Source organism: Baudoinia panamericana, assembly GCF_000338955.1.
Source record: "Baudoinia panamericana UAMH 10762 unplaced genomic scaffold BAUCOscaffold_12, whole genome shotgun sequence".
Classification (NCBI taxonomy): Eukaryota; Fungi; Ascomycota; class Dothideomycetes; order Mycosphaerellales; family Teratosphaeriaceae; genus Baudoinia; species Baudoinia panamericana.
Genome location: NW_006911268.1, coordinates 968,407 through 981,678, shown reverse-complemented (window position 1 = coordinate 981,678; position 13,272 = coordinate 968,407). Strand labels below are relative to the sequence as shown.

The window sequence follows — 13,272 nt, the reverse complement described above, 5'->3', positions numbered from 1 at the left end:
ATAACGAGCTCGAGGCCTCGCCCCGGCCGCCAAAGTAACAGAGTGGTGATACGGGAGTGTCCATGTTCCGATCTGTCCAGTGTGCTGTTCTTGTTGCTCCAGATGAGGCCGTAGTAAATTGCTCACCGAGTGTGTTGAGGTGTTGGTGTAATGCATTTCGTCCACATATCATGGCAAGGAGAAAGCTAAGTGGAGACGGCTGACTAACGATTTCACCAGGTCGGGAAGGTACACCCTGCATATAGGGCCATTGGATTGTTGTCTACCCTTCTGTTCGTCTCAATGCCACATCAACAACCATGAGAACGCTGGCGGTGCTGCTATGTCTCAACTGTGCTGCAATCCCCTATGTAGTAGGCTCGGAGGGTGGTAGGCCACGAGGGGTGGGACCAGAATGTAAGAAGACCAACCTGCAGCATCCGCTTAGGAGCATTAAACAGCCGAAGCTGTGTCTACCAATATATGCACGACCTCACTAATGCTCTTCCATAGTCGCCAAGTTTTACAAGGATGCCACTTCCTTCACTTGCATCTCCAACCCCTCGATAAGCCTCTCTATATCTCAGGTCAACGACGACTACTGCGACTGCCCAGATGGATCCGACGAGCCAGGTACTTCCGCATGTTCGTACCTGTCGCCCCTCTCGCCGCACACCCTTGCGCATCAGTCCAACGCCGGTGTCAACACAACACTGGCATTGCCTGGGTTCTACTGCAAGAACAAAGGCCACGTTCCCTCCTACGTCCCATTCGAGCATGTGAACGATGGCGTCTGCGACTACGATGTTTGCTGCGATGGCAGCGAGGAGTGGGACCATGTGGGCGGCACCAAGTGTGAAGACAAGTGTCAGGCGCTCGGGAAGGAATGGCGGAAGCAGGGCGAAGCTAGGCAGAAAAGTCTCGGCAATGCGGGCAGGAAGCGTAAGGAGCTTGTTGCTGAGGCAGGCAGGCTGAGGAAGCAGGTCGAAGATCGCATACAGAGTCTAGGCACTGAGATTGAAGGTGGTGAGCTCAAGGTCAGACAGCTGGAGAGCGAATTGACGGAGATTGAGCGAAAGGAGAAAGGCAAGGTTGTCCGTGCCAGTGCTGACAAGGAGATGGGGAAGATGGGTGTGCTCGTTGGTTTGGCAAAGCAGCGGACGGAAGAGCTCCGGAATGCTCTTACGCGGGTGAAATCTGAGCGTGACTCGAGCCGGAGCAGGCTACAAGAGCTCGAGGGCATTCTGTCCACGTTCAAAGAAGAGTACAACCCCAACTTCAACGACGAAGGCGTCAAGCGTGCTGTCCGAGCATGGGAAGACTACGCCGCTCGCGACAAAGGTCCGGAGCCCGATGCGGCCCACGACCGTGACTTGGATGCCTTTACCAAGTCGGACAAAGAGAACGGCCTGGACTGGGAGGAATATGAGAGTGACGACGAGGAGTCGGACACGGAAGTTTGTAAGTCGTTCACGTGAGAATGTTGGCTGAATTCGAATACTGACACAAACGCTCAGTGTACGCTTTCGAAGCCTACTTACCCTCTTCTCTCCGCACGTGGCTGGACCAGAAGCTGCGTGACTTGCGCCTTTGGATGATCGACTCCGGCATCCTCGCCGGCACCGCTCCGTCCACGGGCGAAAGCAAGGGCGTCACGGATGCAAAAAATCGTGTCAGCTCCGCCAAGAAGGATCTCGACGGCCTGCACAAGTCTCACCGTGAGCACCAAGAAGACCTCGAAAAGGACTTTGGCCTCGACGACGTCTTCCGTGCAATGAAAGGCCAATGTGTCTCAACAGATTCCGGCGAGTATACGTACGAACTTTGCTTCCTAGACAAGACAACTCAGATGCCGAAGAAGGGCGGCGCGCATACCAACATGGGCAACTTTGTTCGGCTCGAAACGATTGTCGTTGACGAAGACGTGCCGCCGAACGGCAAAGGTCTCGGTTCTGGCGAAAGGGTGGCGATGAAGCACGAGAATGGCCAGCATTGCTGGAATGGGCCGAATCGGAGCACCATGGTGGTATTGGCTTGTGCGGAGGAGAATGAGATCTGGAAGATTATGGAGGAGGAGAAGTGTGTGTATAGGATGGAGGTTGGTACGCCGGCTGTTTGCGGAATCGGAGGTGAGGGGAAACCTGCGCCAGCGAAGGATGAATTGTAGGACTAGAGTCAGCATAGATGAGATCTGCATAACATGACGCATTGAGACGGCAACGGGGAATTGGTTGACCTGACGGGAACATCACGCGACCAGGGCGATGACTGAGACGGGAAGGCTCTTTCGAACTTGCACCATGAGAGCGTGGCGCACATTGTGGTCACCATGAACACGACCATCACACGCGACGCGTGCTAGGATCTTGGAGGGCGAGTGTTAATGAAGATCAACGGCCGGGTAACCTGGTAACGGAGCCCTGGCTCGGTACTAATTGCCGCACGCGATAGCGGTACGAGTCGTTCATGATGCGATACTTCTGCTGCTTGCAAGACATTGCAAGCTCATCTTGGTACGATCGACATCGATGGATCAACAGCCGTTCAAAACAATGCAGCAACGCTTAGTTTTGTGCTTGAGCGACGCTGCAGAGCAGTTAGGCAGCCCTGCGACTCCACCAATTGAAAGGATATATTGTGGCAGATTATGAGGTCTGCGCCATGAGCACGAGCGTTTGTGTGGCGAGCGAAGAACTTGCACTTATTGTCGTAGCGGCCTTTCGACGTACAAGGCCAGAGTCTGCCTTACTGGCTGCAACTGGTCAAACACAGCGCACCACGATGCAGCAAGGTATGCACGGTAGTAAGCCAACGGAGTTGAGCCCGCAAGTTCCCTTTGATCGAACGTTCCCCAAAACAGCCGTTGATTGTCAAGATCTGTCCGCCAGACCGATGTCTAGCCTGACGCCGGAAGTGCACCCGGAATGAATGCTCGATGTGAATGGCGTTTGCTCCCCGTCCCGCTTCATCTCAGGGGCTGCCTACCTTGGCCGATTACACATTTTGACTCAACGGTCCCCCTTCTGTGCAGCCATGTGACCGACGATCATTTGCCGACAGGTGGACGACCGCTCGTCAATGCTTCCAAGTTCCGAGGCTTGAAATACAAGCCAGCTGCGGATCTGCTCGCCGCGTTGTCAGAGACTGACGAGCTTGTATCACACAAGAACGAAGAGCATAATCAGCGTCGATGAAGCGTCGGGCAACGGTACGCTTGTAGACTATAGCTGGGATCGTCAAGCTACCATCGGTAAAGTATCGTGCGATGGAGATAGGATGAAGATGCTATAGGGCTACAGTACTCGTTCGTCGAAGCAGTTTCCGCGCTATCGATAGGAGACAGCACTAAAGTGAAGCTTGTTCCTTTAGATAGTTCGGTACCTGCATAAAAGCTCTAACATGAAACGAGACTTCTGAAATGGACGAAACAAGTCGCTAACGAAGCGTATCATGATCTAGATAATAAGAACATAGTACAGCGCGTTATGCGGCGACTGTTGGGCTTTAGCCATGATCCATTTGACCAGGTATGGTGCAAGTTGTGGCCACTGCCCTCCACCATAGCGACCAACCCGGCACCATGGCGAAATTGGTGTGGATGCAATGTCGCACGAGATCCCTGCATGCGGGTGCCGCCTGTGCTCTAAGCCGCCGGCAGCCCGTGCTGGGGCACCAATGGCGGCGAGCAGCTAACGCCCAAGCGTGCCCTTTGCCGTCCTTGCACCTGCTCCCCCATGCTCATCTCCTGAAGCGTTGGAAGTACACCGGCGTAGCACGCCCGCGCACAACCTCTTCCGTCCTTTTCTCCAACGCTCTTGTATGAGCGTAGGACGGACGCGAAGCGACAACATTGTTACGCGAGGCGAAGAATCCAACAACAGAGAACGGACGAAGCTGTTATCGATTTGAAGCTCCTTGCATCCCCAAGGCTGCAAGATCGAGGTCGGTCATCGGGTTCCTGCATGCGCTCCCGCAAGCACTCTATACCAACCGTCGCATCGTCCGCGAACGTACAGCACCGCTTTCGTTCAGCTGCCGTGTCAGCTGCGGGATCCTGGTCGAACGGTCCACGACACCATTGGCAATGCTGGATTCTGATTCTACGACACTCGGAGAACGATTGCTAGGAGGGAGATAGGCGATCTTGCGCTGTCTCGAGGCTGCGCCTGTCGGCAAACGGTATCCCTCAAACGCACATCGAACGTGAAGTGAGGTTGAGTAAAGGTGAAGGACTTCGCGCATTCACAGCAGGAAGCTCGGATAAATAGCGCACCTTCCTTGGAATCTCGCGCCGGCTGCAAATAGTATGTCATGTCCACTACATCCACCTGCTGCGCAATGGCGTCAACCAGCAGTCCGCCTGCGCGCGACAAGAGAGCGACTGCTAACCTTTTCAGACTCACCATGAAGAAGATCTTCTCCAACAAGAAGGGGCCTGAGCCCCTCAACACCAACACCGATAGTTTCGGGACCGCGAACACGCCACCACCGCCGCCAAGATCGCCTGGTCTTAAGAAAAGCGGAACTATGAGATGGATGAAGAACAGAAGAGCGGCGGAGGCCAGACCGGAGCTCAACATCGCAGCTGCACTTCCTGCAAGTGAAAACTTCCGAACAAGTCTACTCATGCCGAACCTCTCTGCCCGTTTCAGCATGCTTCGTGAACAAGACGATCCTAATTCGATCCTTGGAAAGGCTGCCGACGATAGTGTGCTGCAGCCTTGGCGACGGTCACGGTTGATGGACTTTGGATTTGGATCGAACGGACTGAACGACATTGCTGAGGTTGCTTCAATCAACAGCTCGACAAGGCGACCCTTTGCCGCCGCACGGCAGGACTCTCTCGGCTCCGAAGAAGGCTGGGCTAGCGAGAATGAGGCTTCACATGGCGGCAGCGTAATGAGCCGTTCAAGACCCGGCGAAGGTAATGTACTATTTGGCGGCCGGCAGAAGATCTACAAGATCCCGCAGAGCGGCTCATCGTCGACTACCAAGCTCGGCAGAGTACTCTACGAAGATGACATCGGAATGTCTGCGTTCCAAAGGTATCGCAAGGAGCGAGAAGTTGCTGGAGACTGGCGTCCTGAAGACGAGCCAACATTTGACTTTGGCTTGGACCAACCCGAGGTCATTGAGCAGGAAGACACTGAAGTGCCTACACCGAATGATTCGGCAAAAGACTTGACGCATTCGCTGTCGCTGTCGCTATCGGAAAAGAAGCGGTCCACGGCGTCTTCCACAGCACATTCAGAAGCTCGATCATCGACCGCAGCAACGTCTATCACATCGCAACCAGTCGCAAGTACACCTTCACCGCCGATTCAAGCTGCGCCTGTCACAGCTCAGCAACCAGCGGCTACACTAACCATGCCCAGCCTGAAGAGGTCCGATACTAAGACCCGGCGACTGTACGAGCAAGGCCTGAATGAGCACATTCACGAGCAGCAAACGTCTGCCTTGTCGCGGCTCAACTCTCTACACCGTCAGCGATCAGTGAGAGCGGCGCCCGGATTGTACAGTGTTAAAAGCACCGGCAACCTCACCGAGCCGAAGTCGCAGCAAGTGTACGCTTTGAACGATCCACCTCTCATGACTCCGCTCAACACCTTGGGCCTGATCCGCAAACCGAGCTCTGCTCAAGGCAGCCCGCTGACGGGCGTTCCACAGTCGCCAGTGAGCCCGCAAGGAGTGGAGTTTCCGGAAGAAATGACGCAGGCGCTTGAGCCTGCCGACCGTGGCAAGGCGACCGCCATGGGCGTTTTCAATAAGCCCAAGCAGTCGTTTGATGAACAACAGTACATGGAGCGACAACAGCAGCTTCAGCGTTCGCAGTCTAAGTCAGGAATGCGTAAAGATCTAGGCGCACAAAGTGCCTTCCATCAGCGCTTTAACCGCTATGAGCAAGCTGACCGTGAGCGGAGTGCCTCGAATACGTCTTTTCCAGAGCACGCTGGACGGTTTGAGCAGACAGACCGTGAGCGCAGCGGCTCGGTTCCATCGATTCAACCGCGGTCAAGGTCAGCATCGAAAACGCAAGAGTCTGCAAAGGCGTTCAATGTCTCTCAAAACACACCAGCTCAAGCACCAGCTTCGGCAGGAGCTCAGCAATATGATACGCATCGCACCTTCTTTGGCAACATTAGCGCAAGCGATGACGAGGACGAGGAAGATGTAGAGGAGGAGTCGCGCCACCAACCGCACCACATCCAAACCGAGTTCAACTTCGGCCTGCCGTCAAGCCGATGGCAACCGACAGCGCTCCCAGCGGTATCAGAGCACCCGGCCACGCGCGGACACACTTCGAAGCCTAGTCTTGCAGAAGAGGACGAGGAGGAAGAGGAGAAGCTCCATCCGGAGCCTTTGCGTCCGTCACCAACAACGACGCGGAGCGACCCACTGCCCCCGCCTGTCAAGCCTGATATTCTGGATTCTCCCACTCTTGGCCCAAGCAATCTGGAACCACTCACAGGCATGGTCCACCATCTCCGGCAGAAGAGCAATCAGTCATCTATATTTCCAGAGGAGAGTCCCGCTGTTGAAGATCCTCCAGAGCTGCCAGAACCGCGATTGCAGGGTCAAAGCTTGGAGGCTTCTCACGAGCCTGTACGTAGCAGCAGCAGGCTAGATTCAGACTCTCGCGTCGAGTCAACGTATGCGAACTCGAACCCTTGGGATCTCGACGATTTCGAGAACGCATATGGCGGTCAAAGCGGATGGGACCGGCAATCGCATGTCGAGGGTGCTCGCCCTCGATTGCACCTCACCTCGACATCGCCCTCACTCCAGACGGCGCAGCAAGAGCGTACATCTGAGATGTATCCGGAGTCCGACCCGCCCTCTGCGTCACCTTGGCAGCAAGAGCTGCGAAAGCAGCACACTCGCGACGCAAGCACTGCCACACAGCAGGAACGCGAGGCTTTCGCAAACGAGCTTGCGGCACGCAGTAATGCCATCCGTGAGAACATGAAGAGTCTCTACGAGCGAGAGGCCAACGGCAGCAGAGGCGTTAGTCCCGCCCGGAGCGCTAATGGTACCTTCAACAAGGCTCTCGGCATGCTACGCGCGAAGTCGAGCAGAGAGTCGGTGATGCCGATTCCGGGCAAGGCTTTGAAGATGCTTGGTCTTGGCAATAATACGAGCACCAATACGCTCCCTTCGCAGTATGAGAGGAGTGGGTTCAGCTTTGAGTTCAATAGGCCTCGCCAGGACTCCGATTCGAAGCCGCCGCCTATCCCTGGCAGCCAGCTGCATCGAGCAGAGAGTGATCTGGAGAAGATTCGAGCCCGTGGAGAAAGTGATGCAAGCAGGCTCAATGGGCAATCACCAACTCCGTCCCAAGAAAGCAGGAACCGCAGTCGGTCAAATTCCGAGTTGACTCATGGCCGTTCCCGAAGCAGACCTGGCCAGTATCGCGATGAGTTGGAAAAAGCAATGGTTGAGGGTACCGGCTCCAGCGCTGCGTCTGTGCCTGACATTTCGCCACTCATTCCTCACGAGCTTACACCACGCTCATCACCCGACACCGTGCATACCCAGTTTGAGGGCCAACCCCGAGCCAGGAGCAACAGCCGTGCTGCCGGAGCAACCGGGTACTTTGACGCGAAGACACCGGGCCACATCCCGCCGCAGCCACAGCGCTTAGCGCCTGCGATACCAACGCCTACGACGCTCTCGCCGAACATCTACAGCATAGGAGCTGGCTCCATACGCACCCCACCGGCTGTTTCACCCACCATGCAGAATTTCACGCCGCCACACTCTGGCGCAAACACTCCGATCGGAGCACATTTTCCACCTCCCAATATGATCAGTCCGCCGCCGAACATGAACTTCATCCAAACCCGACAAGGCATGCTACGCAAACGGACGGTTTCCAAGGCAACAATCTCCGAGCCTACCCTCATCTCGATGACCTCTACCGTGGACACTGTCGCACTTCCGGCAGGTGCTTCACTGAAAAACGGCATGGACGAGATACCAGCGGTACCGGCGCTTCCGAAGCGGAAAAGCAATCGTAAGCTCTTTACCCGGACCCGTACGGAGGATACGATGAGCCAGGCCGCGAAGAACTACAGCAATTACGGCCGATCAAAGACTCCGGATCCGTGGATGAGAACGCCGCCGGAGCCGGAGTTTGAAGTCGTGCGCGGTCCTCGTGGCTTTAGACCTGGTTTCACTGCACCTTACCAAGCTGTTCAGCAGGCTTTCGAGAACCAGAGCAGCCCGTCTCTGCCGCAGTACGCACTGCGACAGGCGCCGACATCGCCTGAGCGCATCGAGCGGTCACCGCTACCACAAAACCGCGTTGTGGTCGAGGGGGGCATGTTTTGAACGAGCCGTCGGCACGATTGAATAGTATACGAGATGACGCGGCGCAAGCACCCGAACTTCCATTATCACGTGGTTTTCTATTCTCATACATACTTTGCGATACCATTTCAGGTGTTTTGCTTGCTGGTATGGCTGTCATGTAAAAGTACGTTTTGAACGGCCACATACACGGTTCGGGGCAGCAGTCGGCGATCAAGCATAGCGTAGGCAGCCTGTAGGAATAGCACTACTTGTAGCATCTACTGTTCGCAATGTACATATTGTAAGCAGATGCGACTATGGTTCCTAATGTAATACCCTAAAGCTTGCACGAATCAACCACATCCAGGCCATTCGCGAACCGCTTGCTGCGACAATCACCTCTTCCTTTTGGGCTGTGTCTTTTTCAACGCAGCTAAGAAGTTCGAATCCTCCTAGAAGGCATTGTCCTCTGCATTGTCTTTGTGGTCAGCATGTAGGCGGTCATTGGGCGGTTAAGTGATCGCAGCGCGAGCAGCGACACGCCGACACCGGGTTGCTAAGGCAGTCCTTCGTGAGCTGACAGTGTCGGCGGACTATCAGTTGGTGACACACGACGTGATAGTTATGTTGCGTGGCTGTAGATGGTTGGACCTTAAACAACTACAAGGCAGTGGAGATGAACCCGGGCTGGTTTTCGTGCTCGGCATTCCATCCACAATTGACGGAACGTTCGAACTTTTCGGCAAAGCATGTTGACATGGACGAGTGGTAGATAAGCTGTTGCGCGTCTTATTGAACATCCTTCTGCCATTCGAAAGAACGCCACGATGCATGCATTAGAATAGCTGGATTAAACGAGGACGAGGTGTCGTTGGGTGTGAGGCAACAAGGCACCCGATTCTGCTCCACATAACTAGAGCCTTGATGAGCACCACTTACAGTCAGAGCAAAAGGATGCAATAAACAGCTGGTTGCGACGCGAATATGGCCAGCAATGGCGGGCTAGATGAAGCCTTCGAGAAGCTATCCGCGTCCACCGCTGGTCTTGACGTTAACATTGATGACGTTCTCGACCAGTTTAAGCCGCGCAAACGCATCCGCAAGTCGCCCGAGGATGTGAAGGCGAAGCTTGAGACCAATTTCCTGACACCCTCGACATCGTTCAGTCCACAGTGGCTAGATCGACTTCAGCAACGATGGGAGGTCAATACGAATTACAATGAGCTTTTCTCGCTAGCTCCGACGCAAACACGGACTATTATTCGCTTCACACGGGAAGGCCTGGAAGGGCGCGTTACTGGCTACAGAGAAGTCACTGTACCCGCCAACAGCGCAACTGCGAAGAACTCAACATCTTTGCTGAGAAAGCCGGCTAACCGTGCGGACTTTGTCAGAGGTGCCGCAGGCTTCTACCCATTCGCACCTGGCGGACTAGATGCAGTAGAGGCAACCGCTGCGTACGAAGATGAACTTCTTGAGCAGGGCCGGAACGCAGCAGGTGGCGCTAAGGTCAACAAGCTTGACAGAGTCATTGACTTCGCCGCTGAAGGCGGCCTGCTTGAAGTGCCACCTGGCTTTAGCCGCGGACTCCGTGCCCCGGAGAAGTCCGTTCAAGATCAAGAAGCTGCCCAAGAGGTAGAAGACGTGCTGCAGCAGTCGTCAGACCAGCCTCAAGCGCTCGCGAACGGCATTGAAAATGATCTCACGAACGGCGAGAATCACGAAGGGGACGAGCTGGAAGCTGAGGAGGAAGTTGATGCCTTACTACCTATTGAGTTCCCTGCCCTTGCACCACACGGTCCGCTGGCCATCGCGCGTAACAAGCATGGAGGCCGCGAGTGGGCCCACATGGTGGACATTAACCGAGATATCTCCAACTTCAAGGAGCTCGTACCGGAGATGGCGAGAACTTGGCCTTTCGAGCTTGACACATTCCAGAAGGAAGCTGTCTACCACCTTGAGAACGGCGATTCAGTCTTCGTCGCCGCTCATACGTCGGCTGGAAAGACTGTGGTCGCCGAGTATGCCATCGCATTAGCCGCAAAGCATATGACGAAGGCCATTTACACCTCGCCCATCAAAGCGCTCAGCAATCAAAAGTTCCGGGACTTTCGGACCACATTTGACGACGTTGGCATCTTGACCGGAGACGTGCAGATACGGCCAGAAGCGAGTTGTCTCATTATGACGACGGAGATTCTCCGAAGCATGCTCTACCGTGGAGCGGACCTCATCCGTGATGTGGAGTTTGTCATCTTCGATGAGGTGCACTATGTAAACGATCTCGAGCGTGGTGTAGTGTGGGAAGAGGTCATCATCATGCTCCCGGAGCACGTCACCTTGATCTGCCTCTCTGCAACGGTGCCGAACACGTACGAATTCGCCTCCTGGGTCGGACGGACAAAAAAGAAGGACATTTACGTCATCTCCACGCCTAAGCGTCCGGTGCCCCTTGAGCATTACCTTTGGGCTGATAAAAAGATGTTCAAGATCGTCGATGCGAACAAGAACTTCATTGAGAAGGGCTGGAAGGACGCTAACGATGCCATGACTGGCAGAGACAAAGTTCTAGCCGCCGAGCAGAAAGCGAAGGAGAAGGAGGACGCAGCAGTTGCAGCAGGCCGAGGAGGACGCGGCGGTCGTGGTCAAGGTGGAAGGGGCCAGCAGCAACGCGGTGGGCCCAACCAGCGCGGCGGCCCACAGCAGCGAGGGCGTGGTCAAGTTGCAAACCGCGGTCAAGGTAACATTGCTCGTACTGGCAGAGGCGGCGGTAGAACGACAGCGGCGCAGGACCGCAACATCTGGGTGCACCTAGTGCAACATCTAAGGAAAGAGGAGCTCCTACCGTGCTGTATCTTCATCTTTTCCAAGAAGCGCTGCGAAGAGAGTGCTGATGCATTGGCCAATCTGGACTTCTGCACCGCAAGCGAGAGGAGCGCAATCCACATGATACTGGAGAAGTCACTAGCCCGCCTCAAGCCCGACGATAGACAGCTCCCTCAAATACGGCGCATCCGCGAATTGCTCAGCAGAGGTATTGCTGTCCACCATGGTGGCCTTCTGCCAATCGTTAAAGAGTGCGTCGAGATACTGTTTGCGAAGACACTGGTTAAGGTGCTGTTCGCCACTGAGACGTTCGCCATGGGCCTGAATTTGCCCACACGAACAGTAGTCTTTTCTGGCTTCCGCAAGTACGATAATAAAGCGTTCCGCGACCTACTGCCAGGTGAGTATACTCAAATGGCTGGACGTGCGGGTCGCAGAGGTCTGGACACGGTCGGCTATGTTATCCTGGTTAGCCCTGGCGCAGACGAAGCGCCACCTGCTGCTCGCTTGAGGCAAATGATGCTCGGTGATCCAACGAAACTCCGATCGCAATTCCGTCTGACGTACAATATGATACTCAATCTGCTGCGGGTCGAAGCACTGAAGATCGAGGAGATGATAAAGCGGTCTTTCTCTGAGAACGCTACACAAGCGCTGTTGCCCGAGCATGAGAAGCAGATTAAGCTCTCCGAAGCCGACCTTGCAAAAGTCAAGCGCGAACCTTGTGATACTTGTGACAAGGATATTGAACGCTGTCACGAAGCCGGTATAGAATATGACATGCTTACAAAGCAGCTACACCTTGCCATGCTTGCCACTCCGGTCGGTCGGCGCATGTTCCAGCCCAAGCGGCTGATCGTCTTCAAAGGCGAGAACGACATTCGGACCGCCGGTGTTTTACTCCGCGAAGGCGCGAAAGGTGGCCCAGCTGCAAATCTACTCGTCATGGAGGTCTGCCATCGTACTAAGCGTTCCCGGCAGAATGCAGACTTCCTACCTTACCTTCCACGTTTCCGCAGGCGCTTCATTCCTCTCCCGCAGACGGAGAAAGATTTGCATTTGCGAATCACTATGATTCGCTTGGAAGACATCGAGGCGCTTACGGGCAGTCATCTGCAGTGCGACGTGAATGCTCTCCTCGGAAAGGATACAAATGCTATGGTTAGCGCAAAAGCCGAGCTTCTGGCCTCTTACTCATCCTGGACCTCTTCAACTTGGAATGAGCTGGACTACTACAAGTGGCTTAAGGAGATGTCAATCCGCCAGCTTTTGGATCAACGCACTGAAGCCGCCAATATAGCCCAAGGGCGCGACTGCATCCACTGCCCCGACTTTCCCAAGCACTACGCCATGGCTCACGATGTCTGGGTCATTAAGGACCAGATCGACTCTATCCGGCAACTAATGTCCGACCAGAATCTGCAACTTCTACCCGACTACCAGCAACGCATTAGCGTACTGAAAGACCTTGGTTTCATCGACGAAAACTCCCGGGTTGAGCTGAAGGGCAAAGTTGCGTGCGAGATACACTCTGCGGACGAGCTTGTACTCACTGAGCTAGTACTGGAGAATGTTCTTGCAGAGTTCGAGCCGGAAGAGATCGTTGCGCTGTTATCCTCGTTTGTCTTCCAGGAGAAGACGGAGTCAACGCCTAACATGACGCCGGCGCTTGAACGTGGTCAAGAGACCATCGTCAAGATCTCGGAGAAGGTCAATCATTACCAGACACTCCACCAAGTTATACTCTCGGCTGATGACTCCAACGACTTCGTGAGTCGACCACGCTTCGGTCTGGTAGAGGTGGTGTACGAATGGGCTCGCGGCATGCCGTTCAGCCGCATCACGGACCTGACAGACGTACTGGAGGGCACAATTGTACGGGTTATTACACGGTTGGATGAGACGTGTCGGGAAGTGAAGAACGCTGCGAGGATTATTGGCGACCCTACGTTGTTCACGAAGATGCAGACATGTCAGGAGCTCATCAAGCGAGACATCTGCGCTACAGCCTCGCTTTATATGTAGGCGAAAGGATCGCAGAAACTGTAACAAACATAGCAACAAGTGACAATGAAGTACACCAACACAGTGGGTTGGTGAGTCCAGAAAACCAGGTCACAGCTCAACTCCACCTCGGCGTCGACTGTCCCGAGATCGGCCAGCTTTCTCGTCTCC

The 13,272-nt window shown here is 54.8% G+C and overlaps 3 protein-coding genes across 3 annotated transcripts; all 3 read left to right on the top strand.

Moving 5' to 3' along the window:
* The first annotated feature begins 78 nt into the window (after positions 1–78).
* Positions 79–2,525, top strand: BAUCODRAFT_270580 (uncharacterized protein). The gene is made up of 3 exons (XM_007682064.1): positions 79–396; positions 493–1,440; positions 1,497–2,525. The coding sequence occupies exons 1-3, from the start codon at positions 300–302 to the stop codon at positions 2,144–2,146; spliced, it is 1,695 nt and encodes a 564-aa protein (XP_007680254.1). The 5' UTR covers positions 79–299; the 3' UTR covers positions 2,147–2,525.
* Positions 2,526–4,046: 1,521 nt separating this feature from the next.
* On the top strand, positions 4,047–8,783 carry BAUCODRAFT_271026 (uncharacterized protein). Its single transcript, XM_007682063.1, has 2 exons — positions 4,047–4,283; positions 4,377–8,783. The coding sequence occupies exon 2, from the start codon at positions 4,384–4,386 to the stop codon at positions 8,308–8,310; it is 3,927 nt and encodes a 1,308-aa protein (XP_007680253.1). The 5' UTR covers positions 4,047–4,283; positions 4,377–4,383; the 3' UTR covers positions 8,311–8,783.
* A 444-nt stretch (positions 8,784–9,227) lies between these two features.
* On the top strand, positions 9,228–13,230 carry BAUCODRAFT_37952 (uncharacterized protein). The gene has a single exon (XM_007681672.1). The coding sequence runs from the start codon at positions 9,256–9,258 to the stop codon at positions 13,120–13,122; it is 3,867 nt and encodes a 1,288-aa protein (XP_007679862.1). The 5' UTR covers positions 9,228–9,255; the 3' UTR covers positions 13,123–13,230.
* The last annotated feature ends 42 nt before the right edge of the window (positions 13,231–13,272 follow it).

Excerpts from the sequence above, each read along its gene's own strand:
- BAUCODRAFT_270580 (XM_007682064.1), top strand. The coding sequence starts at position 300 with ATGAGAACGCTGGCGGTGCTGCTATGTCTCAACTGTGCTGCAATCCCC. Across the intron at positions 397-492 it reads ACGAGGGGTGGGACCAGAAT|TCGCCAAGTTTTACAAGGAT; the intron begins GTAAGAAGACCA and ends GCTCTTCCATAG. Across the intron at positions 1,441-1,496 it reads GGAGTCGGACACGGAAGTTT|TGTACGCTTTCGAAGCCTAC; the intron begins GTAAGTCGTTCA and ends ACAAACGCTCAG.
- BAUCODRAFT_271026 (XM_007682063.1), top strand. The coding sequence starts at position 4,384 with ATGAAGAAGATCTTCTCCAACAAGAAGGGGCCTGAGCCCCTCAACACC.
- BAUCODRAFT_37952 (XM_007681672.1), top strand. The coding sequence starts at position 9,256 with ATGGCCAGCAATGGCGGGCTAGATGAAGCCTTCGAGAAGCTATCCGCG.